At 49.4% G+C, this 27,274-nt stretch overlaps 3 protein-coding genes, 1 long non-coding RNA gene and 1 pseudogene across 7 annotated transcripts; 4 read left to right on the top strand and 1 right to left on the bottom strand.

Moving 5' to 3' along the window:
- The first annotated feature begins 266 nt into the window (after positions 1–266).
- On the top strand, positions 267–4,679 carry LOC147244627 (uncharacterized). 3 transcript variants are annotated; one of them, XM_086186342.1, is made up of 4 exons: positions 267–527; positions 2,834–2,915; positions 3,223–3,381; positions 3,459–4,679. In XM_086186342.1, exons 3-4 carry the CDS (start codon positions 3,263–3,265, stop codon positions 4,303–4,305), a joined length of 966 nt encoding a protein of 321 aa, XP_086042468.1. In that variant the 5' UTR covers positions 267–527; positions 2,834–2,915; positions 3,223–3,262; the 3' UTR covers positions 4,306–4,679. The 3 variants fall into 3 exon arrangements, with proteins under 3 accessions (XP_086042468.1, XP_086042467.1, XP_086042466.1); XM_086186341.1 differs by having other exon boundaries at positions 267–538; XM_086186340.1 differs by lacking the exon at positions 267–527 and having other exon boundaries at positions 2,075–2,915.
- Positions 532–5,100, bottom strand: LOC147244626 (uncharacterized). The gene is made up of 3 exons (XR_015110249.1): positions 4,895–5,100; positions 1,232–4,501; positions 532–1,195 (listed from the first exon to the last, which is right to left on the bottom strand). It is a non-coding gene; the product is annotated as an uncharacterized LOC147244626 (long non-coding RNA).
- A 440-nt stretch (positions 5,101–5,540) lies between these two features.
- LOC147244625 (WAS/WASL-interacting protein family member 2-like) lies at positions 5,541–13,040 on the top strand (annotated as a pseudogene). The gene is made up of 8 exons (XR_015110248.1): positions 5,541–5,627; positions 6,380–6,454; positions 6,603–6,867; positions 8,635–8,760; positions 8,939–9,598; positions 10,164–10,386; positions 10,770–10,871; positions 10,956–13,040. The product of XR_015110248.1 is annotated as a WAS/WASL-interacting protein family member 2-like (transcript).
- A 1,115-nt stretch (positions 13,041–14,155) lies between these two features.
- psmd3 (proteasome 26S subunit, non-ATPase 3) lies at positions 14,156–20,996 on the top strand. Its single transcript, XM_086184462.1, has 12 exons — positions 14,156–14,458; positions 15,509–15,699; positions 16,668–16,808; positions 16,962–17,098; positions 17,352–17,542; positions 17,640–17,743; positions 18,146–18,260; positions 19,104–19,223; positions 19,313–19,416; positions 19,501–19,656; positions 20,635–20,685; positions 20,815–20,996. The coding sequence occupies exons 1-12, from the start codon at positions 14,305–14,307 to the stop codon at positions 20,890–20,892; spliced, it is 1,542 nt and encodes a 513-aa protein (XP_086040588.1). The 5' UTR covers positions 14,156–14,304; the 3' UTR covers positions 20,893–20,996.
- A 1,917-nt stretch (positions 20,997–22,913) lies between these two features.
- Positions 22,914–26,441, top strand: csf3b (colony stimulating factor 3 (granulocyte) b). The gene is made up of 5 exons (XM_086184801.1): positions 22,914–23,052; positions 23,502–23,677; positions 23,770–23,880; positions 24,796–24,927; positions 25,017–26,441. Exons 1-5 carry the CDS (start codon positions 23,037–23,039, stop codon positions 25,194–25,196), a joined length of 615 nt encoding a protein of 204 aa, XP_086040927.1. The 5' UTR covers positions 22,914–23,036; the 3' UTR covers positions 25,197–26,441.
- The last annotated feature ends 833 nt before the right edge of the window (positions 26,442–27,274 follow it).

Genomic DNA, 27,274 nt, shown 5'->3' with positions numbered 1-27,274 from the left:
CCTTCTGGTGCCAGCTGGGAGAGGTTTCATAATGAATCTGTTGGGAGGTGGGATCCATGGGTTTTAGTGCAATGACAGGTGTACCAAACCTGCCACGTCAGGGACTCTCCAGCAGACATGTCTTCTTATGACATCACCAATGTGAGGAGTGACACAGGAAGTCCAACCAACAGTTGTGTGACCAGAGAGGAGACGAGGGGTGTGTGTGTGTGTGTGTGTGTGTGTGTGTGTGTGTGTGTGTGTGTGTGTGTGTGTGAGTTCTTCGGTTGTTTCATGAATTAAAAAAAATCAACATCTGCTTTTGTGAGGCAGAAACATTTCACCTGTCAATCACAGCTTGGTCCCAGTTCAGCCACAGCCAGAAGATTCAGCTCAACACAGCCGAACCTGAAGAGGGCTCCTGGAGAGTCAACGTTCTTCTTTGTTTTGAGTTGGCGCTGCAGAGAGGTGTGATGCCCCTCCCACTCCGGCTGCAGTGCAGGTGCACTCAAACACAAACCCTTAAAGGGCCACAGAGAAATGTTTCAGTGAGTCAAAGGTCTGTTTATTGAGGTCCGTCAGGCCACATGTGATAAAACTGTAATGTTGTAAACAAAATGCACCGTTCATTCAAAACAACAAAAATACCAACAAAAATAAGTTCTTATTTCCATTTTGACATAAATTACAATAAACAATGGAATAAAGCAAAACATGACCCCTGTCATGAACCCAAAACAAACGTGTCAGGAGAGGTGAAGAACACCTTTTTTTAAAATATAAACACAAAAACAACAAGGAAAAAGGAAAAATGTATTTCTGTTCGATGGTGAATGAATCATGCCACACCGGCATCGTTGCTAAAAGCAGAACAAACGTTCCTTACAGTTTAACAAACTCATTAAAACTTTAAAAACCTGCTCTAAAAACGAAAGTGAAAGTTGAAAAAATGGTGCTGTGTATCGTTGGCATGGAGACGAGTCCCAGCCAGGACATTGTGTCCCTGGGGGTGGGGGTGCGAGTGAAGTGCAAGAGCAGTCGCTTGTGGATTATAGTGTACCTGTTTGTGTACCTGTTTGTGTACCTGTTTGTGTACCTGTCTGTGTGCCTCTTTGTGTACCTGTGAACCTGTCTGTGTGCCTGTTTGTGTACCTGTGAACCTGTCTGTGTGCCTGTTTGTGTACCTGTCTGTGTATATGTGTACCTGTCTGTGTACCTGTCTGTGTACCTGTCTGTGTGCCTGTTTGTGTACCTGTTTGTGTACCTGTTTGTGTACCTGTGTACCTGTCTGTGTGCCTCTTTGTGTACCTGTGTACCTGTCTGTGTGCCTCTTTGTGTACCTGTGAACCTGTCTGTGTGCCTGTTTGTGTACCTGTCTGTGTATCTGTGTACCTGTCTGTGTACCTGTCTGTGTGCCTGTTTGTGTACCTGTGTACCTGTCAGTGTATGTGTGCCTGTTTGTGTACCTGTCTGGGTACCTGTGTATCTGTCTGTGTACCTGTGTGTGTACCTGTTTGTGCATCTGTCTGTGTATCTGTGTACCTGTCTATGTACCTGTGTATCTGTCTGTATACCTGTCTGTGTACCTGTGTATCTGTTTGTGTACCTGTGTACCTGTGTGTGTATCTGTGTGCCTGTTTGTGTACCTGTGTGTGTACCTGGTTATCTGTCTGTGTACCTGTGTATCTATGTACCTGTGTGTATACCTGTGTATTTGTTTGTGTACCTGTGTACCTGTTTGTGTACCTGTGTGTGTACCTGTGTGTGTACCTGTTTGTGTACCTGTGTGTGTACCTGTGTGTACCTGTTTGTGCATCTGTCTGTGTACCTGTGTATCTGTCTGTGTATCTGTGTACCTGTCTATGTACCTGTGTATCCGTCTGTGTACCTGTCTGTGTACCAGTGTACCTGTGTGTGTACCTGTGTGTGTACCTGTGTGTGTACCTGGTTATCTGTGTGTGTACCTGTGTATCTGTGTGTGTACCTGTGTGTACCTGTCTGTGTACCTGTCTGTGTACCTGTGTATCTGTCTGTGTACCTGTTTGTGTACCTGTGTGTGTACCTGTGTGTACCTGTTTGTGCATCTGTCTGTGTACCTGTGTATCTGTCTGTGTATCTGTGTACCTGTCTATGTACCTGTGTATCCGTCTGTGTACCTGTCTGTGTACCAGTGTACCTGTGTGTGTACCTGTGTGTGTACCTGTGTGTGTACCTGGTTATCTGTGTGTGTACCTGTGTATCTGTGTGTGTACCTGTGTGTACCTGTCTGTGTACCTGTGTATCTGTCTGTGTACCTGTGTGTGTACCTGTGTGTGTACCAGTGTACCTGTGTGTGTACCTGTGTGTGTACCTGGTTATCTGTCTGTGTACCTGTGTATCTGTCTGTGTACCTGTGTGTGTACCTGTCTGTGTACCTGTGTATCTGTCTGTGTACCTGTTTGTGTACCTGTGTGTGTACCTGTGTGTGTACCAGTGTACCTGTTTGTGTACCTGTGTGTGTACCTGTGTACCTGTCTGTGTACCTGTGTGTGTACCAGTGTACCTGTTTGTGTACCTGTGTGTGTACCTGTGTACCTGTCTGTGTACCTGTTTGTGTACCTGGGGGTAGAGTATAAACATGGCGACCCTGCCTTGAGGTGCTGGCCAGGTGTTTTACGGGAAACCTCAGATTTACAAAACTGTTATCATTGTTACAGTGCCGACGCCAAGCCTCCTAACAGGGACGGCGACGACGTCACCGTCACGTCACTGTTTTCAGGAACTGGGTTATGTGAATTACCAGATCCTCACATTCACACAATGGTGGAATTCCCTGAGAACTCCAGACGCTCTCAATTCTCTTTCGTTTTTACAGGTGATTTCCCCCAATACCTTTCACTATATAAGAGGACAAGAAGGAGCTGCACTCAGCAGGAGCTGCCCGCCGGCCAGAGCAGGTGAGTTCACTGCAACTTGACTTTCAACTGCTTGCACACACTAAACCCCTCAGAGGGGCGAGGTTTTGTCAGATAAACACAAACAACAGCAAACGTTACAAAAGAGAAAAGTTGAAACGCTTCAGCGGAGTCAGCTGTCGTTCCAGTTTAGATCATTTAAAACTAAAAAGTCTGGCTTTTGTTTCGTCTCTCATGTAAAACCTTTTCCAACTAACGCATACAACTTTGTGGTTTGGTTGCCAGGGTTACAAATGATAGTGATGACCAACTTGCTCCGTGTTCTTCCATCTCTTGTCTTGTCCAACAGCGAACAAAGTCACCTGACACGTTTGAACAGGATCAGTGGGATGATCTTGGCAGGCTGGGGTTCGCTGATTGTGGTGTCACTTGGTGAGCAGACCGTCGACATGAACACCTCCGTGGATCAAGGCGATGGCGCCAAGCAGGGGTTTCTGAACCCGAATCTGTGAGTCCTGACATTAAAAAGACACAAATGTGCCACATGCACGCATCCGTGTTGATGCCTCCTTCCTCTGCGTCCAGGAGGATGTTGGTCTCCAGCCAGCTGAGACAAGCGACTCCCAGGCTGCTGAGGACCAGAGAGTCGCTACTAGAGCATACAGTGGAAAACTGCCCGAACCAAAGCGTCCGACGATGGCTGATGGAAAAGGCCGAGTCGGGCGCCTTCCAGCAACTGGCCGACATGTTTTACTTCCTGAAGAAACACATAGACAATGAGGAGAAGAAGAACCACAGCAACAACGTTGACATCATCTTCATGGCCCACGGAGCGATCACTGGCGAGATGATGCCCGCCAGCTGCCTGCTGCCTCTCCCCGCCATCACCAACGTGCTCCTCTACTCTCCCTGGAACTGTCTCATGTCCACTGAAGTGGCGTACGCCATTGCAACCGGATGCATGACGCCTCAACACAGAGTCTTTCGACTTATCGTCGATAAGAACAACTGTGGTCCGGTGGACAGGAAGTACTGTCCCAAGATGCTTCCAGGTCACTGGAACTCCATGAAAGAAGCTGGTGATCAACTGGTTCCCACCATCATGCTGACACCCCTCAAATCTCCCGACGACGGCTGCTGGAAAAGATTTGACTTCCTCCTCAATAAATATGGCCGGCCTCAGAGAGACCGCCTCATCATCCCGTACATTGTCCCAGGACATGCCAGCACCCCGGTCCCGTTCTTTGTGGTCATGCTGGCCTTGTCTCTGGTTCTGCATTTTTCCAGGTTCCAGGCCACCGTCCACCTTGCCTCCTGTCTGAGTGGCACATCTAAGACCTGGTCTGACAAGAAGTACTTGCGGCGGCAGTACGCATGCATCTCTAAAAAATGTTTAATGACTTGTTCGACAGACATCTTCAAGGTCAAATGAACTACTGGTCCCCACAGTGGGGTTGGGGGTCCTCATGGGTCCCCTGGGGTCCTCATGGGTCCCCCAGCGTCCTTGATTCTCTCTCTGTTAAATCAATCCAACCAGACGGCGTCACTCAGCCTTAAACACAAACTCTTCCAGCATGACCTCAGGACGTCATCGCTGGCAGGTAAATGTCGCTCGCCGTCCCGTCACTCTATCAGAGAAAAGCGAGAAGGGAAGTTTGCACTTTGTATTCCAGCAAATCCAGTTTTCCTCTCGCTCTCATTTTATACGTTGAAGTGTATTTTTTTCCGTGATTGTGTGTGAAAGAAGTCGAATTTATACATTTAAAAAGTGTGATTGTGCCACCGTTAACATCCCTTAATAAACAGAAGCGTGTGTCAACACTGAAGTCAGCCGTGTGTGTGTGTGTGTGTGTGTAAATGAAACACATAAAAGGAATAATTAAAAAAATAAAAACATCAGAGGTTGTCATGGAAACCCTCCCTGAACGATTACACCGGTAAAATAGACGTTTACCGGTAGGTCCCGGGAAGGACGGCGGTAACGAGGCGGATGTGTCCTCATTCCAGACCGTGAACCTCACCTGGGCTGGGGGTCCAACAGTTAGGCGACACTTCTGACGGGAACATTTTGGATCGAACTCTTTTTTTGACAACCCCTGACGAGGATTGTGCTCCTTCAAATTTGAAGTCTGTCAGCTTGACGAGACCGTTTTGAGTGACTCGACTCTGGCTGTAGGACTGCGTCACCCAAGCCAAAGTGAAAGTACAAGTATCAGGTCGGTATGGCACGGACAGTCCGCGACAAGGTGGCCCCGCCCCCGACCCACCCTCGCTCTTTACGTACAAACTGAAACTGCTGGTTTCTGCTACGATGGCGGGAGCGTGAAGCCGGATCGCGTCCCGCAGCCACGGCGTGCGCTCGCGCAGGTCACGTGCTCCGGTGTGTTGACGGGGGAGCAGACCTCCGGCTATTCGCGGAGCTAACGGTCCACCCGGCCGACCGAGACATGAACACACGGGACAGACACGCACCAGCAGCGGCGACCCTCACAGGTACCCCCCCCCCCCCCAACACACAGACACACGCTAACATGGACTTAGCAGAAATGATGGGCTAGCCCTCCGCTAATGCTAACACCCAGCAGCAGGGGCTAACGTGGCTAGCGTGGTTAGCTAACTCCGCAGGTGTATATAAGTGATGACGCGCACTTGGTTTTCTGGCCGTGCGGCGGGGACGGCTAGTTGATGTCCGTCCAGATGTGGATGGTCGAACCGAACAGCTGGACTGAAGCTTTCGCGCGGCGTCTTGCACAGGTCCGGACCGATATTGGGGGTGTTCGGTGCTAGCTAGCGCCGTTAGCGGTTGTGACTACCTTGTGTGGGTCGTCGATGTGTGTTTTTATACTGGTGTGTGATTCTGAGATTGAAGACCGACTAACAGAGAGACTGAGTCATAAACGGTGACGGCGACCATCTGGAGGCCCGAGTCGCCCCCTGCACGGTGGCTGTGACGTAGTTCGGTTCTGAACTGTGCTAGATCGGCTTTACTAATGCGTCTTATTTGTTTGTTTAAATGTGCATTCTTTTTTTCCTTTTTTTTGCACGTGGATGTGCGCATTGAACCGCCACTGGACTCGGACCGCCTTGATGCGGTCTGAGGAGGAAACCTGGGCAGCTGCTCGCTTCTCAGGCGTCGCATTGGTCGCCAGTCACTCTGCTTGTGATCACTCAGAGCCAGAGTTGGTTCTGAGAGGTCTCTGTCCTTCCTTGTTGCTTGGTAGCCATGACGACTGCGTCACCAGGTCCAGAAATGTCTGCTTCTTAGTTCTCTCGACTTTCCACATTGGAAAAAACAGAGGTTTCTAGAGTTGGTCTGTCGGTTTGACAGCAGCGGGTCCGAAATAGCGTAGATGTTCTGTTCAGTCCTGCTAGGTTTGGGTTGGAGAACCCAACTCGCCTGCTGGAACTGTTTATTAATGCCATCTGACCTCTGCAACGCCAGAGGAGTCACGCAGTTGTTTAAGGTTTCCTCTGCTGGCTGAAGGTTGTCTGTTGTTGTGTTTCAGGTGTGTAACAGCAGGATGCCCCTCCCTCCACCTCCTCCACCTGGGGGACCCCCTCCTCCCCCCACCTTCAGCCTGGTAACCCCCCCCCCCCAACACACACACACACACACACACACACACACACACACACACACACAGTCTTGATACCCAACTGATATATAAACCAAGTTTACAGGCATTTATCCTCCTTTGACTTGTTTTAATGCACCCACGTCTCCCGTAGGCCAACACCACCCCTCCCAAACTGAGCAGAGAGGAGGTCAAAGGTCGTGGCGCCCTGCTGTCCGACATCTGTAAAGGGACAGCGCTGAAGAAGGTGGCGGTAGTGAATGACCGCAGCGCGCCGCTGCTCGACAGTAAGAGCCAAACACCCAAGAGCCAAACACCCCCCACAGAGCACCCATACATTCGATTATACCAGTACCTCCACCAGCAGCAGCAGGGGGCGCCATCTGAGGAGCGGAAGAGGGCCGCCGCAGAGATGGAGAGTAAGAAACACCTCCAACCTCTTCTGATAGACTGATGACACATGAGGCGGCAGCTCAGACAGGAAGTGTAATGTTTGGTTTTGCACAATTGGAGCATCTAACAGACTGTCTGAGACACTTAAACAAGACAAAGTTACTGATCTGAGGTCAGTCTGGCTACTGATCACATGATCATCTGCTTAAAGGAAACATCCTCCGGTGCTGCGTTCACAGACTTTGAGACAAACATCCAAACAATAATCAGAATGTTGATTTTGTGTTTTATTTCCTGTCACTGTGCAGCCGTTACACCTGTGATGTCACTAATGTACATGTTTTTTCACCTGTTTGTGAATCACATTGTGCCGTTGATGATGTCATTGGAGCTGCAACAGAGCGTAAACACACCAGCCAATCACACCTCATCTAACCACTCAATCCCACCTCATCTAACCACTCAATCACGCCTCATCTAACCAGCCAATCACGCCTTATCTAACCATTCAATCCCACCTCATCTAGCCAGCCAATCACGCTTCATGTAACCACCCAATCACGCCTCATGTAACCAGCCAATCACGCCTCATGTAACCAGCCAATCACGCCTCATGTAACCAGCCAATCACGCCTCATGTAACCAGCCAATCACGCCTCATGTAACCAGCCAATCACACCTCATGTAACCAGCCAATCACGCCTCATGTAACCAGCCAATCACGCCTCATGTAACCAGCCAATCACGCCTCATGTAACCACTCAATCCCACCTCATCTAGCCAGCCAATCACGCCTCATGTAACCACTCAATCCCACCTCATGTAACCACTCAATCCCACCTCATCTAGCCAGCCAATCACGCCTCATCTAACCACTCAATCCCACCTCATGTAACCACTCAATCCCACCTCATCTAGCCACCCAATCACGCCTCATCTAACCAGCCAATCACGCCTCATCTAACCAGCCAATCACGCTTCATGTAACCAGCCAATCACGCCTCATGTAACCACTCAATCCCACCTCATCTAGCCAGCCAATCACGCCTCATGTAACCACTCAATCCCACCTCATGTAACCACTCAATCCCACCTCATCTAGCCAGCCAATCACGCCTCATCTAACCACTCAATCCCACCTCATGTAACCACTCAATCACGCCTCAACTAACCACCCAATCACGCCTCATCTAACCACTCAATCACGCCTCATCTAACCACTCAATCACGCCTCAACTAACCACCCAATCACGCCTCATCTAACCACTCAATCACGCCTCAACTAACCACCCAATCACGCCTCATCTAACCACTCAATCACGCCTCAACTAACCACCCAATCACGCCTCATCTAACCACTCAATCCCACCTCATCTAACCACTCAATCACGCCTCAACTAACCACCCAATCACGCCTCATCTAACCACTCAATCCCGCCTCATCTAACCAGCCAATCACGCCTCATGTAACCACTCAATCCCACCTCATCTAACCAGCCAATCACGCCTCATGTAACCACTCAATCCCACCTCATCTAACCAGCCAATCACGCCTCATGTAACCACTCAATCCCGCCTCATGTAACCAGCCAATCACACCTCCATCTAACCACTCAATCACGCCTCATCTAGCCACTAGATCACTCCTCACCTGACTTCACCTGTATTTACCACATTAACAAGCATTCCCATGGTAACCTGATCTCAGCTGCATTTCACCTCATCACTGCATTGCCATAGCTTCAGTGTCCTGTGGTGCCGTTGCTCACCTTTCAAATGTTTTTGGTTCTCAGAGCCTAAAGGAGGCGGAGCAGAGGCTGGAGGACCCAATGGCAGCGGAGCAGGAAGCCCGTTAGGTTCTGTTACACCATCAGGAGGTCTGTTTCCTGCCAGCGTTCCCAAACTGAGGCCAAGTGGAGGTGATGAGCCAGTCCATTTTAGTCGTGTGTGTGTGTGTGTGTGTGTGTGTGTGTGTGTGTGTGTGTGTGTGTGTATCCAGTATATCTGATACTTGTATGATTTTCCGTGTGATTTTTATGTTTTTTTGTTTTGTATTTGTCAATTAGATTCAGTTTCATTGTATTTTTCTGGTCCCAGATGGTTCAATTGGACGTTCCCCGTCTACTCGTGCCGCTGCGCCCCGCCCACCCAGCCATCGCCATGATGACACAGAAAGCCCCTCCTCTCAGGCCTCCTCACCTATGGAGACGAGTCGCTCCCAGCGCCCATCTCTGCCCAACCTGTCCCCCTCTCCGTCCCCCTCCTCCCCTTCCTCTGCAGCCTCCTCCCCCTCTGCCAGCATGAAGCACTCATCCTCAGCACCCCCTCCCCCTCCTCCTCTCTGTCGTCGTGGGAACGCCCCCTCTCCTCCCACCTCCTCCTCCTGTTACAACAGAGAGAAGCCCCTCCCCCCAGCCCCTAACAACACCCCACCTCTCCCCACCAAACCTCCCCCATCGCCTGGCAACAACAGACGCCCACCCACCTCTGGTGGAAACCCCGCCTCCTCCTCCTCTCTGGCACCTCCCCCTCCTCCCTTCCGCATCTCTAATGGTCCCAGCAGTGGCAGTGAGGTTGCACCTGAGCTGCCGCAGCGTCATGTCTCGCTCAGCACCAAGAGGACTGCGCCCTCACCAGGAGGCCACACCCCCACCAGAGGGCCCGCTCCGCCCCCTCCCCCTGCGTCCCCGACCCCCTCTCAACAGAGCAGCAACAGGTCGACGCCAACCCTTAGAGAGACAACAGGAAGAGGAACAGGTGAGGGTCACGCCCACAAGCTGAGTCACTGACACCACCCAAACACTGGGATTGGGTGGGGCCTTTATTTTCACTTCTTCAGACGCTCCCAACATTAAACTTGGGAATATGGTGTGTGACGGTGTAGGACGATGTGTGACGGTGTATGACGGATGATTGGAAGTGTGATGTGTTACCCGGCGCATGGGTTTCACAGAGCAGATTACACCAGACAGGAAGCTTGTGAGTTTAAAAAAAATCGGATGGGCAACGCAACTTGTTTGACCGGAGAAATTTCCACTGCAGTGATGGAGATAAACAAAAACAAGCCAAACCAGTGGGTACGCAGCATGTGCTGCCCCCTAGTGGCCTCTAATACTCACTACAATCACCAAGTTTCTTGGAACGGAGGTCAGTGAGGTTGACCATGTTGGAAATGTGCCTGTCTGGTACATCCCCTTGGTCTTACTCCCAAGCCTCCCACACACGTGAACGCTCTCACAAACATGCTTCTGCTAACACACACTCTTTATTGATCTCTGTTATTGATCCTCAGTATTGATGGCCTGTATCAATCTGTCCTCAGCTCCACCAGCTCCTGTCCAGTCGTCTCTGAGGGCTGGCGGAAGGGAAGCCCCACCTCCTCCTCCCTACAGGACACATGGTAGCCCCTCCCTTTCCTCTGACCCACCTGCAAGAGGAAAACCTCCTCCCCCTCCCACTCGCACTCCTGCCGCTCCTCCCCCGCCCCCCCCCTCCCCTCCGCAATGGACACCCCTCCTCCTCCTCCATTCCTCGTTCATTTGTTGGTGAGTTGTTTTCATGTTTCAGAACCAGAAATTTTGGTTTAGTTTTCATGTTCAAGGGAGTCGAAGCTGATGAGGATTTGTTTAAACATCAGTCGTGATTCTCCAGTGTGACGTCGTCAAGTTGATTTCCTTCTTTGCTATGATGGAACCATCCAGAAATCAACTCTGTCCTCCTACTTCCCCTCTGTTCCTCTACAACAAGAACCAGCTCTCCGTCCAAAAACACTTCAGATTGAAAGTTGCTTTGAGTTCGCCCTGAAGTGAAAGATGAAGCCATGTCTCTCCTCCTCCTCCTCCTCCTCTTCATCATTCCACTTGTTACTGAACTGTTGTGCTTTTAATTTGAAAAAAACAAACAAACACACTGTGTTCTGTTCCTGCAGAGGATTTTGAGTCAAAGTATTCATTTCATCCTCTGGACGACTTCCCCCCACCAGACGAGTACCGACACTTCACCAAGATCTACCCTAGCAGGGCCAACAGAGGTATACACACACACACACACACACACACACACACGGGTGGGACATGTTGGCGCGATAACGCTAACATTTGCTTTCCTGTTGCAGTGATGAGAGGAGCTCCTCCACTGCCTCCTGTTGGCAGGTGAAGCATGAACACCTCGCCATCACATCACAGTTGGACCACACACGCACACACACACACACGCACACACACACACACACACACACACATATATATATACATTCCCTTTGCTTGATGACATCACACCCTTTATCATCACCACCACCTGAGGAGCAATCGCATTATGTAACAGATTGACCAGTCTGACTGCTTGAAGAGAGAAGCTGCCGATTGGACTCAGGAGTTGCAGCGCCTTCTTTCCCAGGATGCCATGAGCCTGACTTCTCGCTGGCGAGCTAAACGCTGTGGACGGTCCTGCTGTGTGACGTCACACAGGAGTCGCCCACAGTTGAATGGTGAAGTTTGACTGTTTCTCTCTGAGAGTCGATAGTTGCGATCAGTCCTGAGCCTCATTGTTGCTGTGAGGTTGCCAGGCAACAAGCAAGGATGCTGCCAACTGATGTGAGACTGATGGATGATGATGTCATCTAGTTCTTTAAGCAGCATGACAGGAAGTCCGTTATGTCCCTGATGTCTTTAGCTTTCATTGAGCTGTAAGTGTGTTATTGTCACGAAAGTCAAATATCGTGATTGTCTAACATATTGAACACAACAAACTTATACATATATATGTAAATATAGAATAGTATGTATGCTAAGCTAGGCTAACCCCTTATGCTAAGCTAGGCTAACCCTGTCAAAGCTCCCACTCTCAGAGAGAAAGTCACTGAACACTGAACTGTTCCATTGATGGCTGCGTTTGTCCAACAGACGTCAGAGGACATCTGTCGATAGGATTGTCCTCATTATCCTCAAAGACGAACTCTGTGACCTCTGGAGATGCATGTCCTTCAGCAGGATCTGCGTCTGGTTCAGGATCCAAAAAAGTGTAAAGTCGGTCTCTGTGACTGTGGACGAACATTTTAGAGCAGGTTTTTAAAAACCTGGACTCACCAGGAAACCTGGACTTACCTGGAGATGGACAGAAACACAGGTGACATGTATATTGTGGCAGGTTGTGACCTGATTTGACCTCTGACCTGGACAGAACATTTAAGGAGGTTGAGTCTTCAAGTGCCAACACGAACCAGAGAAGCTTAACGACCAACAGTCAAACAGGACGTCTTCTGGCAGTGTTTGAGTCTGCAGACAGGACCCGGACCCCTCGTCCCTGCCACCGTTCTCAAACTCCAAACTGCTGTGCTGCATGTCACCGTCACCACGCAGTGCTGCCATGCTTCTTGTTTGGACCTGCAAAGTTCATTCATTTCCCATCATGCAAAGCAGCTGATGTGTGTTCTTACTGTTAGAAAAAAGATCAGGTGACAGCTGACCAGCGCTCAACTTGGGCGCAACGAAGACAAGTTTCAGTTTTAGCCGTTTTCCCACGATCAGTACGTCCAGACTCTGACGGAGCACGTTTTTATGTTTGTATCACGGTTCGTTGATCGTCCGCCGCTCGTCGCTCTGCCTTACGTACCGTAAATCCCAACATCAACAAACATCATTCGACTCGTTGAGTCATCGTGTTAAGGTTGCAGCGAGATAGGAAAGTTCTCCTTCCGACATGTCCTGCTGCCTGGTTCAGAACGTTTACATATTAACATCAGACAGGCTGGCTGGCTCCTGAAATGAGCTCGATCCCAATTAGCAACAAAAACGTGACATACAAGCTCGTCACCCCCGGCGACACCGTGATGATCAGGTGGACGACGTTGACAGCTACTGTTCAGTAGCTAGCTAGAAGGCTAGCTCTACACTGGCTTCTTGAGAACAAGCTATGTGACAGACAAATTTGCAAATGGAACCTGTGGAGTTCAGTTTGACGTCACGACCACCAGTGAACAACACAATGACTCGTGGGTGGAGCCGCCAAACGCGCCGTGTTGAGTGATGTCGAACCCACTTCTCTGAGCTGAGTGGGACATTCGGAGTGTGAACTTTACCACCTCACAGCTCTCATGAACAGGCTTCTATGCGGAGTGAACAGCTGACCTATCATTGGAGTTTGAGATTTACTTCAAAATAAAAGCTTAAATCACTGGAAGAGAATGCTTGTTTCCTGTCTGAAATTTACTTCAAAATAAAAGCTGTTATTTCACCAGAGTAGGTTCTTTCACTTAAAGATGCAGTATTATTTATGATACACTGACTTCATAGGAATAATCTCAGGTCGACTATTTGGAAATACTCAGACTTTTGATTTATTAATCCTCCGTCAGTCAATTCAAATTCTTCTCTTCATCTTTGTGAAAATCTGATCCATTGCCAATTTAGAATTCCCTTCAATCTAATTTAAACTTTCTACAATCTCCAGTGGTCTATCAGACTACTATACAAAACAAAATCCTGCACTACAGCTGTTGGTTCAAGCCATTCTCAAAATAGAATCTAACATTTATTAATGATGCAGAGAAGGTATCCGTGTGTTTGGCTTGACCCTGAACTAAGATTCAGCCTCACATTGATTATTTTATGTTATTACTGATTATCTTTCAATATTTATTTTGGTATCAAAAAATTAGGAAATGTTTAAGGAAGTTGAGCCTTAGAAAATAACACAATTTTTCCCCAAGAATGCATCCTAGTCGTCACTCAGATATGATCATGACATCACTTTACCTGTACAGAAATACTGTCCTCTGACTTATTGTACATGTTTCTGATAGTTTTTCATTTAACACGAGCCTATACTCTATTTTTTTTCTCTCAATTGTTGCGGGGTAGACAGCTGATCAAGTCCGCTTTGCGTCATTCAGTGGTCGTAATGTACAACTGACATTTCTGGTGTTTGTGAGTTGAAGTTGTGATTGTTTTGGTTTCATGTTACGTCTCTATTGCACTGAAGAGACCCCCTCAGAACGAGACAGTTCATGACGAGGGGGTTATTTTATGAGTAAACTGTGGGAAAACAAAAACTCTTCATGAAGCACAGACTCACACGAGAGGTAAGATCGGGTCTAGATTCTATTAGATTAATAATCCGCACATGTAGGACCGGAATTTATCTGCCACTTACACGAGAGGAGATATGAAGAGCTGCGTTTTGAAGCGATTTAAGTTTCCCTCACTTACAGGTGCAAAGTCTATCCGAGAAAAGAACGAAAGGAAAATGGAACAAGCGCTCCCTCGGTGATTGATTAGTCGTGACTCGATGATGGTTCCTGCGATCGCCCCGTGCTGTCTGCCGCATCCCACAGTCCTTTGCGTTCAGTAATAGTTGCTGGTCATTGCCGTGAAGTAGCAGAAAAGACTTTGCGGTCGAATTCGACTCAGTGAGAGGGAATTTATTAGTTGTATCACGGCGAGTGTCTTCTCTGTCCCTTAGACGCCATGAAGGAGACAGCGGCCAAGCGTCGGGACCGGGACTCTAAAGCCAAAGAGCCGAAGGAACCGGGCCCGGAGCCGCAGGATGTGGAGATGCCGGAGGAGGAGGCGGCTAACGCGGCCAAGCAGCCCAAAGAGCTGGACAGCGTGACCCTGGAGGGTAAAACTGACCCTAACATTAGATGCTACCGGCCAAACAGCCGGGCTGCCCGGTTCGCATGGTTGAAGCCGCCGCGATTCTCTGGCGAAAGCTAGCATTTTAGCATCACTGACTAGCTCAAAAGTCCGACGAAGCTAACTACGATAACAGATGCTACCAGCGTGAAAATCCCGACAGCAAGACACTGTACCTTAAAATCCCGATAGTAACACGTTCAGATAAAAAAATGACTTGACATGCTAATGATGGCTAAAGCTAATAGCCGACACAACAAGTCCTTGTGAGTCATTTTGCGTTCATGAGGCTGAAACGCTGCTTTGTTTCTTGGTGAGACGGAGAATGTAAACAAACTCCTCCAGAGGAGAATAACAACAGTGTCACTCCTCCAGAGGAGAATACTAACAGGGTTACGCTTCCAGGGGAGTGTTACAACAGTGTAACAACAGTGTAAGTCCTCCACAAAACGGTAACAGCAACGTAAAAACAGTGTTACTCCTCTACAGAAGAGTACCAACAGTGTAACTTCACTGGAGAGTAACAATAGTGTAATAACAATGTATCTCCTCCAGAGGAGAGTAACAACAGTGGAACCCCTCCACAGAAGGGTAACAACAATGTAACAACAGTGTCACTCCTCCAGAGGAGAGTAACAACAGTGTCACTCCTCCAGAGGAGAATACTAACAGGGTTACACGTCCAGAGGAGTGTTACAACAGTGTAACAACAGTGTAAGTCCTCCACAAAAGAGTAACAACAATGCAAAAACAGTGTTACTCCTCTACAGAAGAGTAACAACAATGTAACAACAGTGTTATTCCTCCAAGGGAGAATAATAACAGGGTTACATTTGCAGAGGAGCGTTACAACAGTGTTACGCCTTCAGAGGAACTCCTTCAGGAAGTTATTTTTCGTTACCTGACTCCAGAGGGTTAACGTTCCTATCGCAGGACGACTGAGTGATCGACGAGACGCTGCAGCCGGGTCATGACTGACGTTCTGCATGATGCTGTCTTTGTTTAGAGCTTTCTTTCTTGCTTCCCTGCCTTTCAGACATCAAGGAGCATGTGAAGCAGATCGAGAAGGCGGTGTCAGGGAAGGAGCCTCGGTTTGTTCTTCGCGCTCTCCGAGCGTTACCGTCCACCAGCCGCCGTCTCAACACCAACGTGCTGCACAAAGCTGTGACGGGATTCTTCACCAACAACTCCACCACCAGAGATTTCCTGCTGGGCTTCCTGGAGGAGGTGGGGCTACACATTCAACATTAAATGGTTTCAAGGTTTATAAGCTATAATAGAGTCAAACTGATCGTCAGAACTGAAACTCGCTGACTGACCAATTAGCAGATTGACAGAAGAATCCCTTGACACCTGTTTAATGATCCCTGCTGAATTTTGTGTCTGACTGCTAGCATCTCCTGATAATCATCCATCAGCAGTGAGTGGGTGAGCATCTGTTAGTGTTAGCTAGCACGGGGCGAGCATCACTACCTCGCTGCAGCTCCGCCTGCCTCTGGCTTTAACTGTCCTACTGCCCCCCACAACATCATGTAGCTCCTGATTGGTTCTTGTAGTTGGTGGCTGGCAAAACAGAGAGGGAGAAGTTGGCGTCTCTCCAAGCAGCAAGTGGTAACATGAGTAGAAGAAACACAGCTGGAAGTGCAGTCACTGCACAAATGGACTCAGTGGCATCACATGAGCTGTGACGCTGCTTGGCTGGAGGAGCTCACCTGTCGAGCCAAGCGCCATCACCCTCTGGAAATGGTTGTAGATAGCAGGGGTCCTGATGTGGCTGCAGATGCTGAGTGGCTCACCAAGCTAAGTGTTAGCATCTGTCAGACTCTGCTGTGGCGGAGTATGCGTCTTTTTGGCCGGATAGTTAATGTGAATGCGAGCCGTAGTTTCCCCCCAGGGGGCCGTAGGTCGCAGGAGGCGGAGTCTAATGGCACATCCTGATAACACATCACACGTCACGCTAGGTGTGTCCAAAGTCTTCACTTTATAAAGAACCTGCGCCCTGTTGTGAGGGAAGCCACGTTCCGTCATCCTCCTCTGCATGGAGGCTGAGGAGCTGGCAGGTCTCAGTGTGCCTCTGGAGTGTCGAGCCACTGAGGCAAAGGTCGTGTAGTGGTGAGGAGACTGGCCAGGGGGCAGAAAACGATTGATTGACAGATGAGTGCTGACATGTGTTTACCCTCCTTCTTGTCTGTCAGCCAATGGAGATGGCGGAGGGAGAAGTGCAGTTTCGTCCAAGGACTGGGAAAGCGGCGTCAAGCCCTCTGCTGCCTGAGGTGGAAGCGTATCTGCAGCTGCTGCTGGTGGTTCACCTGACCAACAACAAGAGATACGCCGAGGTCAGTTTCCTGACCTGCGATTCGCTACGCTGTTTGCACAGAGTGGTGTGTAATGGCTGACCTCCTGGGTCAGACCACACCCTCCCTCTGTGGTCAATGAACGTGGTGAGCTGAAGGATTTCAGGTTCCTCTGAATGTTTGTTGGTTTTTCAGGCCCGGAAAGTTTCTGATGACCTGCTGCAGAAGATCGGCTCCAAGAACCGCAGAGCTCTGGACCTGGTGGCTGCCAAGTGCTACTACTACCACGCCCGGGTGTATGAGTTCCTCCAGCAGTTCGACACTATCCGCAGGTACACACCCACACACGTGCACACACACACACACACACACACACACACACCTCAGGAGGACTGTCAGAGTGGGGAGCTGTGTCCTGCGACTGCGCATACTTGTTTGTGTTTATTGTCCTCATCCTCTCCTGGTTGTCGATATTTCTGATGTTTTGATGTAATTGTTGACACTTCACTTCTACTGATTGCAGAGAATTTAAATTCAAAATGGCGCGGCTCTGTTTTCATGGAGATGCTGTTTCCCTTCTGTCAGCTTCCTGCACACTCGTCTGCGTACAGCAACTCTGCGTCACGACGCTGACGGCCAGGCTGTTCTCCTGAACCTGCTGCTGAGGAACTACCTACACTTCAACCTGTACGATCAGGCTGAAAAACTGGTGTCCAAGTCCGTGTTCCCAGAGCTCGCCAACAACAATGAGTGGGCCCGGTACCTATACTACACAGGTAATTGTGAGGGGGAGGAGTCAGATACCTGCTCTACACAGGTGATTGAGGAGTTGCTCTACTGCAGTGGCGTTAATCTGGGCCATGTGACTTCCAGGTCGGATCAAGGCCATCCAGCTGGAGTACTCGGAGGCTCGCAGGACTCTGACCAACGCTCTGAGGAAAGCTCCTCAACACACCGCCGTGGGCTTCAAACAGACGGTCAGTGCCTCATTGGCAACATTTATTTATGTCCAACATTTCAATCTCAGTGTAGATGCTGATATGGAAATGAAAGCAGGTGCGTTAGTCGTTGAGTTTGTATCCATGGTGACAACCCCGCGCTGCAGGGAGGAGCACACTGAGCATGCTAGCGGGGCCATCAACTTCCTGTTAGCTGTCCGCTAATGTGAATCCAGATCAGTCGGTGAATCACAGGGTTCTTCTGGATGTTGTCAGACCAATGCAGTGTGTGATGTCACAGTCCTGATATCCAGGTCGCCATCAGAATCTCACGCTTCTGAGTGTTCTCACAACCGTGGCTGTAGGAGCAGATACACTCTTCAATGTTGCGATGATGGTGTGTGTGTGTGTGTGTGTGTGTGTGCGCGCGCGCGCCTGCAGGTTCACAAGCTGCTGATCGTGGTGGAGTTGTTGCTGGGTGAGATTCCTGACAGACTTCAGTTCCGACAGCCGTCCCTTAAGAGGTCTCTGATGCCGTACTTCCTGCTCACACAGGGTTAGTAACCAAACGGAAATCTGTTCAATATGGTTTGATATGAGGGAAATGTTTCTACGTGCACCAATTTGAGTGAGTTAAAAAAAAAATAATTCAAGAACATAATGAGAAGTAATTAGGTCTCCATATTAGTTTAAAAGCAACTTGCTCACTTTTAGGGAAAGTCCCTTACTGTCCAATGTTCTCAAACCAAAGCCTGTTAGCTTAGCACATTGCATTAATATCAGGAGGGTTGAGTGTAACCTTGGTGATGAATACCAGTTTAACATGAGGAGACGTTGTAGTGGTAGAATCAGACACGTAGCCGGAACTACTTTCCTGACTGGCGCAGTGATTTGACGCAGCACCTCCAAAGCTCCATTGGAACTTGGGTCAACAGAACCAAACGTTTATTGAGGACTAGAAGAGCGACTGCTGCTACTGATGATGATGAGGAGGAGGATTCCTGCTGGACACACCAGCATCCTGGACCTGAGCTAGCTGATGCTAACACTTCCACCTACTACCAGCTGTTGGGCTAAGCTAATTAGCATGGACCTGAGCTAGCTGATGCTAACACTTCCCACCCACTACCAGGCATTGGGCTAAGCTATGTGCTAGCTGTGCTGTGTGGGTCTTGGCTACAGGGACAATGGACGTAAGAGAGAATCTCTATAAGTGGGTTTGTTCTTTAAACGATCTGAAAATTATCTGAATAATTAATTCTCCCCTTAGTTCACCACAAACAATATTTTAGAGGCTGTTTTTTTTTGTTTGTTTTTTTACATACGCATGACTGGACCATCAAGCCCCTTCCCCTGTACATGGTCTGATGTGTGTGTGTGTGTGTGTGTGTGTGTGTAGCGGTGAGAACAGGTAACCTGGCCAAGTTTAACCAGGTGTTGGAGCAGTTTGGCGAGAAGTTTCAGACAGATGGGACGTACACCCTCATCATCCGCCTGAGACACAACGTCATCAAGACCGGTGAGCCAATCACGCAGCTGATCTGCTGTGACCTCACATGTTCCCGCAACTGACCTGATGGCTGTAACTGTGCTTGCGTGTGTGTGTAGGTGTGCGTATGATCAGCCTGTCGTACTCTCGCATTTCGCTTGCCGACATCGCTCAGAAGCTGCAGCTCGACAGTCCGGAGGACGCAGAGTTCATCGTTGCCAAGGTAACACTGACGCACCTGATTGGTCACTCCCCTGGTAGCTGCTGCAGTGAGGTGATGAGGGACGTGTGTGTTTGTGTGTCACAGGCCATCCGGGACGGTGTGATCGAGGCCAGCATCAACCACGAGAAAGGCTTCGTCCAATCAAAGGAGACCATGGACATCTACGGGACCAGAGAGCCTCAGCTGGCGTTTCACCAGAGGATCTCCTTCTGCCTGGACATCCACAACATGTCTGTCAAGGTGAGGCACTCGGGGATGTGTCCTGGGGAGCGGGGTGGGAGGTTAGCGGCGTCACTTCAGTGCCCACCCAGTGGCGGTATATCACCATTGTTACGTACAAGCTCCACCCACTGACTGATCCCATCTCATGGATAATGTTGTTTCTACCTGTGGGCGGATTGTGGGAGGGTCTGCTGGTCTGTCCTCGCTGCTGTAGAGGAAGATTCGACACGAGAAAGTAAAGACATTAAAGTTAATTCAGAGTCGTTCATGAGGCTCAGCAAGTGTTTCTTATAAAAGTTCTGCATGGGGCGCCACACTTCCTTCATGGGTCACTTCATACACTCGATCGTGTGTTTGTTGGAGGGAATGGGCGGGGCTTAAACCAGAAGTGGGTGTGCCTTAACGTAGAAGTGGGTGTTATTTGCTGAATTGGTTTAAAGAAAATTCATAGGTATCATCAGAAGCTGCTACTGTTATTATTTAATTTTAAGACTGTTTTAAAAAGAGGATGTTGTGGGAGACGCACACCTGATGGGAGGTCGGGCTCGTCACGCCGCGTGTAATGGGAGTTTCATCCGAGTGTCCGGCTCCTCCCTGACCTCATGATTTGGACGCTCCGGTGTCTGCTGGGGTTTGACACGCCAGTTGTGGTGCACAAACACGTGAGTGTGTCAAAAAAGCTACGATCAGCTGGTCCCACATTGACTGACTCAGCAGGACCTGAGTGATGTCAGGGGGATCTCCACCCTGATTGGTCATCACGATGAAGGTGAAAGGTCACTTTTCATCGTTGTCACAGCTGACAGGCCGTGCTCCTGTGCTGGTCAGCAGTTCCTCGTGTGGACACAACCAGGAGGACATGGCAGGTTGATTTAATGAGTTGATATCCACCATCATGGTGCTCTAATCCTTCGCTCACACACACACACACACGTACTCAGGTTTAGTTTAATCACAAGTTTATAACTAACTGCTGGTTGTGTGTGTGTCCTGCAGGCAATGAGGTTTCCTCCGAAGGCATACAACAAAGACCTGGAGTCAGCCGAGGTAACACACACACACACACACAGCTGTAACCCTCGTGCTTGTCCTTCCCATCGCAGAGCTCCTTGTGGTCATCAGGTATTAATTCAACAACGTGTGTGTGTGTGTGGTGTGTGTTTGTGTTGTGTTCAGGAGCGTCGGGAGCGTGAGCAACAGGACCTGGAGTTCGCCAAAGAAATGGCTGAGGATGATGATGACAGCTTCCCATGATCCTCCGGTGGTGTCCAGTGTGTCATCAGACATGTCTTTAACCCCACCCCCACCCCACTTGTAACTGTTGTTCTGAACAAATAAATCTCATTTGTTTTCGTGTGCTTGTGGCCTTCTGGGTAACTGAGTCTCATCGGGTGGGATGACAGCAGGTGTCAGTTCATCCACTGATCCATTGATCCACTGATTGATTGATTTGCAATCAAAGTCTCCTGCTCGCATTCCTGTTGAACCCTTGGGTCCAGAAAGGGTTAACGAAAATGAATCAGAGCCTTGAGAAACATAACAATTTCATCACTGTCGTTTCGAGGAGGAGGCGGGGCAGGAAGTCATTGAAGAGTGTTTAACTTTACGCTGACTCACAAATCTTCCAGGATTTCTTCAAGGCTCCGTGCGAGCAAATCTGTGAGAAACAGAACGAATGAATCGGGTCAGAAAGACGTCGGGTCAGTTGATCGTACGTTGCTCCTCCCAATAAAGTGTGTGTGTGTGTGTGGGTGGGGGGGGGGGGTGCCTGACATCCCAACAAAAGCAAGTTTTTTTCATTTCAGCAAACACTTCCCATTTTGGCTGTCAGCAGGTGGATAAAGGGGCGGGGCTTAGTAGTGGCTGACAGTCAACAGGACATTTAACTCCAAACATGGAAGCAGGAGCACCAGCAGGTATTTCAGAAGAGCAAAAGCTAATCGCACTGTATAGTAGTGACTGCAGTACTGTGCAGTTCAAGTAGTGACTGCAGTACTGTGCAGTTCAAGTAGTGACTGCAGAACTGTGCAGTTCAAGTAGTGACTGCAGTACTGTGCAGTTCAAGTAGTGACTGCAGTACTGTGCAGTTCAAGTAGTGACTGCAGAACTGTGCAGTTCAAGTAGTGACTGCAGAACTGTGCAGTTCAAGTAGTGACTGCAGAACTGTGCAGTTCAAGTAGTGACTGCAGTACCGTGTCGTTAAAGCAGTAACTTCAGTACTGTTGTTCAAGTAGTGACTGCAGTACTGTGTCGTTAAAGCAGTAACTTCAGTACTGTTGTTCAAGTAGTGACTGCAGTACTGTGTCGTTAAAGCAGTAACTTCAGTACTGTCGTTCAAGTAGTGACTGCAGAAATGTGCAGTTCAAGTAGTGACTGCAGTACCGTGTCGTTAAAGCAGTAACTTCAGTACTGTCGTTCAAGTAGTGACTGCAGTACTGTGCAGTTCAAGTAGTGACTGCAGTACCGTGTCGTTAAAGCAGTAACTTCAGTACTGTTGTTCAAGTAGTGACTGCAGTACTGTGTCGTTAAAGCAGTAACTTCAGTACTGTCGTTCAAGTAGTGACTGCAGTACTGTGTCGTTAAAGTAGTTACTGCAGTACTGTGCAGTTCAAGTAGTGACTGCAGTACCGTGTCGTTAAAGCAGTAACTTCAGTACTGTCGTTCAAGTAGTGACTGCAGTACTGTGTCGTTAAAGTAGTGACTGCAGTACTGTGCAGTTCAATTAGTGACTGCAGTACTGTGTTGTTAAAGCAGTAACTTCAGTACTGTCGTTCAAGTAGTAACTGCAGTACTATGAAGTTACACTAGTTACTGCAGCACTGTGCAGTTCAAGTAGTGACTGCAGTACTATGAAGTTCCAGTAGTTACTGCAGTACTGTGCAGTTATTGCAGTAACTGTGTGAGCATTAGAATCGAGGTTAATCAAACAGTTGTGGGAAGATCCTCCAGGACTCCCGAGGGTCCCCAGACCCCATGTTGAGAACCCTTGGAGAAGAGAGTTGATTTAGAAATCAAACATGATATAATATAATATAATATTGGGACAAATCTTTAAATCATTTCAGTTATTACATTTATTTGAAATGTTTCAACCTCATTTTCCGTGACAGCGAAGCACATCTCCAACCATCACGTCAGGCTTTAATTTCTCAGGTAAGTTTCGGTGTTGAAATTAACGGCTGTGACGCAGCCAGAGTTCACGGAGCTTCGTCACTTCGGGTTTGTAGTGGATGAGTCGAGTCGTGACGGAGACGCGGCGGCTCGTAAATGGAAAACCCCGCTGCAAGAGTCCGCACATAAAAAGTCCAAACGACCCCAAATGGAAGCTGAGAGCGACTTCGCGGTGCCGCGCGGCAGAGACACTCAGACACACCGGGACCGAGACCCGCCGGACAGAAATGGACGCGCCCACAGGTGAGAAGCAGCTCGGGACAGCGTTGAGACAGTTTCAAACTTCTCCTGAATGTTCCTGCTGAGACACGTGAACGCACCACCGCGCCCCCCTCACCTGAGCGAAGTCTCGGGCGCGGCAGCGGGGGTCACCGGCTTCTGTGGTGATCAATAAAAATGAATTCACGCATTATTTTTGTCCTCTCAAATGAAAAACGTCAGAGGTGCATCAGCAGAACGGACAACTGCAGTTTTCTCTTCAAATCTTAAAGGGAGAGTTCCGTTTTTTCATTTGTAGTTATTTTGGAAGTTGATTGCTACTCGCAGCTCAGCAACCCTGACGGTGACTGATTCCGCCTCGGAACAGTCGACGCTGCTTTTAGTTTGGGAGGTGAAGCGTGTGGGGTCACGGAGTCACGCGTCTGTCCAAGCCGACTGTCTGTCCAGTCAGTGAGCCCTGTTTCTCCCTGCAGTCGCCAGCCTGCTGCTCAGCTGCTTCCTGTTTCCTCTACTGGTCCAATCAGCTCCCACCAGCTTGTCATCTGATCCTCCGCCAGCCTTCAGGGAGTCGGCCGAGCGGGCCAGGATGCTGGTGGAGAAAATCCTGGACGACATCCCCAGCGTGCACGCCGCAGCCATCACCATACAGGTAGTCACACGGGTCACACGTAATTGGTCAGATCAGCTGAGCCCCGGTTGGCTGCAGGTCCCCTGAATGTTTCATCTTCTTCCTGTTCTCAGGGTTTGACCCTTGACCCCCCTGTCCAGATGACACACCTGCAGACGATGGTGGCATCACTGGGCATCCCCTCCGCCCCAGTCCTGAAACCCCTGTCAGAGCGCTTCACACTGGTGAGTTCTGATGGGTCTCTGGGTCTTTTCACTGTTCTGCTGTGCCTCAAAGGGGGAGGAGGGGGTTCAGTTGGTTCTTGAGTCTTTTGTTGTAGCGGATCCATAAGTCTCAACCGGTTCTAGAGAGTCCAGCTGTAGAGGCTGTTTCTAGTAGGCCTGTCAGTCTCAGCTGGTTCTAGAGAGAGTCCTTCATGCTCAGGTGATTTTAGGGCCTCTGGGGATCTGGAACAGAGTTTAGGTAGGACAACAGGGTTTTCCTGAGGTTCTCAAGGAGCCCTTGAGGGAATCTGGAGACCCAAGGAGGATCTGAGGCTAAATGAGGTTCTTCAGGAGACTGAGATGTTCATCAGGCTTTCGGGGGGTTTCTGTGGTGCTCTGGGTGATGAAGAGGTCTCGTGGTGCTCCTTGGGTCTGTGGGCGGATCTGAGGGTCCATCGGGTGGTTCTTAGGATTACAGCTCTTTCCACGAGGGGCTTGCTTGCTTGATTTAACGTTCTGGGGTCCTTCTGCTGGTTCTAGGGTGACTAGGGAGGTTCTCATTGTCTCTCAGACCTTGTGGACTTCTTTGGGTCCTAAAGTTCTCTTGGCCTGATGAGGGTCTGAGACCAGAGAGCGCTGGGATTGACTCCAGCTCCCTGCAACCTGGGGCGATGGATGGAGGTTCTAGAGGAGCTTGGAGAGGAACAAAGGTTCCCTGACAGAACTTCAAGGTTTCAGTGATGTGATGAGCAACAGAAATGCAGAAAAAGACACGAGAGAACAAAGACAGTGCGACGCGTTCAAACGCCGGCGGAAATGAAAACCACTGTAAAATCTCAAAAGTTTCTCATCCAAAGTTGAAATCTCTAGCCGGAGCTGGAAAGGCTGATGCCATGATGTCATGTGATGTCATAAATTTGTGCGTTTCCCCTACAGGACATGTGTGTGACTCGCATGGCGAGGGGCAGCCAGCTGTACCTGAGGATGCTGCAGGTTTTGTCCAACAGACTGAGCAGCGTGAGCAGGCTGCAAGCTGACATCAGAGACCTGCTGACCCAGATAGCCAAGGTAACCCACCTGGGTTGACATCACTCTGACACACACACACACATGCAGGTTCTCACGGCAACAAGCTAACAGCTTCCTGTCTGCTTCAGATGAAGGAGGCGGCTCAGTTGACGGGCGGCGGTGAGGATCAGAGCCACGGTCCGGACCTGTCAGGCCTCCACAGCAACTACGAGGTGGAGGTGGCCGCTCACCTGACGCTGTCGCAGCTCCAGTCCTTCTGTCATGATCTGATCCGGAGCCTGAGGGCTGTGGCCACCTACAGGCCCTGACCCCCAGCCACCTGCATAAAAAAACAGGGACACAGGATGTGGGGCACCCAAAGGTCATGAACCCAGGCGACCTTTGACGCAGATGGAGATGCGGGTGGTGTTTCAGAGACATGAAGACGAGCAGCGAGATGAAGAATCACCAGGAAACTCTGGCCTCAGCCACACGAGAGAAACAACTGACTTCACCAAGCTGGGACGCTGGAAGCAAGGTGGTGGCGAGGCGACCTGACGCCTCGCCAACCGGGAAGTCCAAAGCTGCTGCCAAGATGAAAACAGCTCCTAAACAATGTTTGCTAGAGGTTGAGGTTCCGCTCATTTGTCCTGCAGCCGTCTGACGAGGACACGTCTGTCATCATCAGAGTCAAAGATGAGCTCCAATGTCTGTGCACGTCGGCAAAACACCAATGCGAGACCGCCGCGTGAAACGGCAATGGCCGAGCAGAAGTCGCCGGTGGCGCTGAGGTGAGCTCAAGAACAGGAAATACGTTTGAGGAAGAGAGCAAAAATGTAGTCACGGAAACAAAACTGCAACAACAGAAACGACAGGAAAGCAGAAAATAGTTGTTAGAATATTTGGGACGGAACGAAATTTCTAGATATTGAAGCAAACATGGGAACGAGCGAGGTGTTTTATTGTGACAGTTTCCTGTGATCCGCGGCGCCCTGACCAGCCCCGGAGAGCCTCGCGCCGCCTCCCCATCCGTCAAAGGAGGTGCAGGAATGTGGTGAATGTCTGCAGGTCTCCACTCGTCTCATGCTTTGAATTTTAAATCCAGGGATTTAAAAAAAAAAGTTAAAAAAAAGAAAAAGATGGCCCCGCCCACCTCACCCGCGCCGCTTCACGTTTGTCTGCAGTCGTATCAGGCGGCGTCCCAGTGTCATTTCCTGATGATGAGATGGAAGAAAGTTGTGTGTTAACTGTTTATTTAAACTTGTTATTTATGTTTCCTATTTATTACCAATATTTATTGCTGATCAATCAGACAGCGGGAATATCCTGATGTCGGCAGTGATGTCACGGCGGTGGTGGTGTCACATCATTGATGTCACTGCCAGCTGAGGGATGGTGTTGTGACAGGAAGTCAAGCTGTTTACTGGTTTATTTATTTTGTGTCCAGAGAGGTTTCACTGTCAGATATTTGTTTGTGGAATAAAACAGAATTTACAAACTCTGAGTTTCCTTTGTTTGTGCCAACGACCTCGTGCTGCTTCACCGCTGCTCCCCTAATTGGACACGGGAAATGACGTCGCTTCCTGATTGTCCACCAGAGGGCGCTGGTGAGGCCACGCCTTCCTTTGGAGGATCGACGATCCAGAGACGCTCACCTGTCCTCCATCGCATGTTTTGAAGGCTCAAAATCTAAGATCATTTTAGCGAAACGCGTCTACCGCCTGGCGTGAGAGCGCGATCGACGGCTCAACGCCTCTCACACCGTGACGTCAAAGCAAGACATCAGAGGTCAAAGGTCAGTTGGCAACACCCTACCAGTGTTGGACTCTGTTTTCATCAGCTTTTTCCATCATTGTGCCTCCTGTTGGGGGCGTAGCCAAAGAACCAGGGGACGACACCTTCTGGTAGATTCTGTTCACTCCTTGCTGCTGACATCATCGAAGACCGCCTCCACAGACCGGCGTGCAGCTGCAGGAAGTACAGTGGCTTCCAGAGAACAAACCCTGATGTGTTTTTGCCCCTCTGGGCCTCCGTAGCTCCAACACGTTTTTCTTCAGGTTCACTTGGTCGCGCTTTTTCTCGCTATTCTATTTTCCTGGTAAATTCTCTTGATGTCTCTTAAAATGCCGCCAATCATAAAATCAGCAACGAAATATTTTTTAATAAACAAGGCAACTTCCTGGAGACTCAAGGAGCTGCACCATGACGTCAGCGTCAGTCAATAATCGGCATCGTTCAAGTTGATATTTTATTTAACATAAATCATATTGCAGTCAATGTGAACAGCTGGGTTTCAATATACACAACAGAGTCGTAACATTTAAGACCCTCCCCTCTCTGACCCCGCCCACCTAAAAGAAAACAAATCCCTTCCCCGTAGACCCCACCCATTCCTTTATCCCACCAA

Source organism: Aulostomus chinensis, chromosome 18 (genome assembly GCF_037954235.1).
Source record: "Aulostomus chinensis isolate RoL2024-O1b breed Wild chromosome 18, RoL_Achi_v1.0, whole genome shotgun sequence".
In the NCBI taxonomy this organism is placed as follows: domain Eukaryota; kingdom Metazoa; phylum Chordata; class Actinopteri; order Syngnathiformes; family Aulostomidae; genus Aulostomus; species Aulostomus chinensis.
This window is presented reverse-complemented; position numbering and strand designations above follow the sequence as displayed.

Coding starts and splice junctions, on each gene's coding strand:
- psmd3 (XM_086184462.1), top strand. CDS start 14,305: ATGAAGGAGACAGCGGCCAAGCGTCGGGACCGGGACTCTAAAGCCAAA. Junction 17,099..17,351: donor CAGTTCGACACTATCCGCAG/GTACACACCCAC, acceptor CCCTTCTGTCAG/CTTCCTGCACACTCGTCTGC. Junction 20,686..20,814: donor AAGACCTGGAGTCAGCCGAG/GTAACACACACA, acceptor TGTTGTGTTCAG/GAGCGTCGGGAGCGTGAGCA.
- csf3b (XM_086184801.1), top strand. Junction 23,678..23,769: donor CCGCAGCCATCACCATACAG/GTAGTCACACGG, acceptor TCCTGTTCTCAG/GGTTTGACCCTTGACCCCCC. Junction 24,928..25,016: donor TGCTGACCCAGATAGCCAAG/GTAACCCACCTG, acceptor TGTCTGCTTCAG/ATGAAGGAGGCGGCTCAGTT.
- LOC147244627 (XM_086186340.1), top strand. CDS start 2,110: ATGTACCTGTGTATCCGTCTGTGTACCTGTCTGTGTACCAGTGTACCT. Junction 2,916..3,222: donor CTGCCCGCCGGCCAGAGCAG/GTGAGTTCACTG, acceptor CTTGTCCAACAG/CGAACAAAGTCACCTGACAC. Junction 3,382..3,458: donor GGGTTTCTGAACCCGAATCT/GTGAGTCCTGAC, acceptor CTCTGCGTCCAG/GAGGATGTTGGTCTCCAGCC.